Source organism: Orycteropus afer, unplaced genomic scaffold (genome assembly GCF_000298275.1).
Source record: "Orycteropus afer afer isolate SDZICR_OR568_19922 unplaced genomic scaffold, OryAfe1.0 scaffold00010, whole genome shotgun sequence".
NCBI classification, from domain to species: domain Eukaryota; kingdom Metazoa; phylum Chordata; class Mammalia; order Tubulidentata; family Orycteropodidae; genus Orycteropus; species Orycteropus afer.
In genome coordinates, this window is record NW_006921597.1 from 2,368,645 (window position 1) to 2,371,374 (window position 2,730).

At 48.9% G+C, this 2,730-nt stretch overlaps 1 protein-coding gene across 1 annotated transcript in view; it reads right to left on the minus strand.

Annotated features, from left to right (window-relative positions):
- The window catches only part of CHD1L (chromodomain helicase DNA binding protein 1 like), an 86,505-nt gene extending 85,004 nt beyond the window's left edge, over positions 1-1,501 (minus strand). The window contains exon 1 of the mRNA XM_007948387.2: positions 1,375-1,501. Coding sequence (XP_007946578.1) covers positions 1,375-1,471 — 97 coding nt within the window. The 5' untranslated portion in view covers positions 1,472-1,501. The remainder of the gene's footprint in view (positions 1-1,374) is intronic.
- Between the last annotated feature and the right edge of the window lie 1,229 nt (positions 1,502-2,730).

Here is a 2,730-nt window from a genome sequence, read left to right on the forward strand (position 1 = left end):
TTGAACCGCCAGCCTTCTGGTTAGCAGTCAAGTGCCTTAGCCACTATGCTACCAGTAGCCATCCATAAATGAATACCCACTGATGGAGACATACTCCTTACAGGGCACAGACAACACATTCTTAAAGGCCAAGAGACACAAGAAGGGAGAGATCTTTCTCTGTCTTGTCTGTATCCCATCCATTCATCTTTATCCATCCATCTTCTAAACTAGACAGAGAACTACACCTTTTGTTTCATTCTGAGAATAACAAAACTTCATGCCTTAGTGGCATTTAGCACAAGGGATGAGTTCAATAAATACCTGTTTATACTTTTGAAAGCACTCTCCCTCAGCACCCTAGGAAAGCAGGGCCCATATTTGTTTTGCTTATATCTGTACCGTAATAGCAAATGGGGAGATCTGGTAGCGTAGTGCCTAAAGCCCTTGACTGCTAACCAGAAGGCGGGTGGTTCAAACCCACCAGCCACCCCTGGGAAAGAAGGTTCGGCAATCTACTTCCGTAGTGATATCGCCTTGGAAACCCAAGGCGGGGTCTTTATGAGTCAGGTCTGACCCCATGGCACATAACACCCACCACCATATTGCGTTTAGATTATTACTGACCCATGACTGTCATACAGATAAGGCACGCACTGTGTTTCCTGCATTATAAATATAGAAAAGGTTCAGAGGAGTTAAATGGTGAGTCAAACGCAGGCCCAGGAGTAAAGTCTGGGTATCTCTATATAGGAAATACGGTCAGGCTCCAGCCTGCAGACCTAGTGCGAATCCAAGTTTCGCATGTGGAGGACTTTCGGCAATTAACAAACATTTCTCAGCTGCCTATTTCAAGATACAACGCTTGGGGAGAATTAATCAAAGTACTCCGTGTGCAGAGTCATCGAACACAAACTGAAGCCTGGAGGCGAATTGTAACCAATTGAAAAAGCCCCAGACCGACCGCTAAACCCACAGAAAAGAGATTTTCACAGCCTTAGGGCGCCAGGACATTCTCTCCTTTTTAACAGGCCTGCACTTCACGGGCGCTTTAAGAAGTTACCCCAAACACACAAGCGCGCCAGTTTCTCCGGCGCTCGAGGCCAGGCCTTGCTTCTCCGCCCCATCCTCATTCATTCCAGGCCAAGGGCCAGCACCCTGCGCTTTAGTGGGGTGCGAATGGAAAGGGCCAACCGCCCCAGGCATGGTTTTCTCTTCGCCCATCCCACCCCTAGGGCGGAAAGGGAAAATCCCGGATCCAGCAGGCAAACAAGCCCAGGGGACGTGGTGAACTCCAGGGGCCACGGACTGTTCTCGGAGCTGAGCTTCCGGGGTGGGGAAAACCGAGTCCAGAGGAGTTGCGGGTTTGGGCGAACTTCGCCCGGGCCTACTGACCTGTCAGGCCCCACTGTTTTAGGTCCTGCTGGTCCACTCGCGCCCGGGTCGCCTCGGTTCTGTACTTAGTTTGAAGAGCCACCAGGAAGTCGGGCATGTTGCATTCGCGAGTCCGGGCGCCGACGCGCTCCAACCCGCCAGGAAAGGCTCCACCCCGCGCGACCCTGCGAGGGTTTCCTTTCTAATGCGCCGGGCCTCAGCGACTTGCAAGGTCTTAAACAGGCGCAGCTGCCGCCAGAGGGCGCTTCCTACGCCGATTTCTGGACCAGAGCGGGGCGCGCTGTGCTAAATTACTGTACAGGTTCATGCAGGAATTCTTGTATTGCGGGGAGTCGTTAGAGCCGCTCGGTTCTCACTCACTGTGCTTATGCGCGTTCAAGTCGTGATTGCCTGAAATCCTTATCGGAAGGTCGGCTTCTGCTTGTTGTTAAACATTGGTATTTGCCAGGTAATCTACTCTGGTAGTATAGTGGCTAAGGCACTTGACTGCTAACCAGAAGGCTGGAGGTTCAAACCCACCAGCCACTCCTTGGAAGGAAGGTTGGGCAATCCTACTTCCATAGTGATACTGCCTTGGAAGCCCAAGGAGGGGTCGCTATGAGTCGGGGCCGACTCGACGGCACATAACAACAACAACTACCGGGGGTTATGGAGTTCAATAAGGCATCGATCCTGCCCTCCAGTAGACTGTAAGGAATAGAATAGCACGTCAGTTCCGTTAACACTGGTAATAACTTGGTTTATGTCCTGAGATCTCCTTGTTACCTCTTAGCTGTATAGCCAAGATTAAGAATCCCTGAACATTAGTAAAGGCACGAGTGATGTCATTGTTCGCTGCAATGAAATTCTCAAATGGATTATGGGGAGCAGATTGAAGCAGTATATTAGGTTCGGGATCACCATGGCTAGACGCCAGGTTTGACTGGATTTATGATAACATAGTATACACTAAAATGATACAATAAAAATAACAAAATAGCTGCATTTATTAATTGCTGTTAATAGGAGCTGTGGTAGTGCAATGGTTAAGGCATTCCGCTGCTAACCAAACGGTTGGTCGCCAGCTGGAACCACCAGCTGCTCTTCTCTTCAGGAGAAAGATGAGGCAGTCTGCTTTTCTAAAGATTTACAGCCTTGGAAACCCTATGGGGCAGTTCTACTCTGCCTTACAGGGTCACTTAGCCGATGGCAGCAGGTACCCTGAGGACATTACATATATTTTCTCATTTAATCCTCACAAAAATCCTATAAATAGGTATTATAATTGTCCCCATACTAGAGATGAGAAAACAAATTTAGAATGTTAATTGGCAAAGCTTGAACAAGAACTATAGTATCCTCTGGGTAATGTCATCA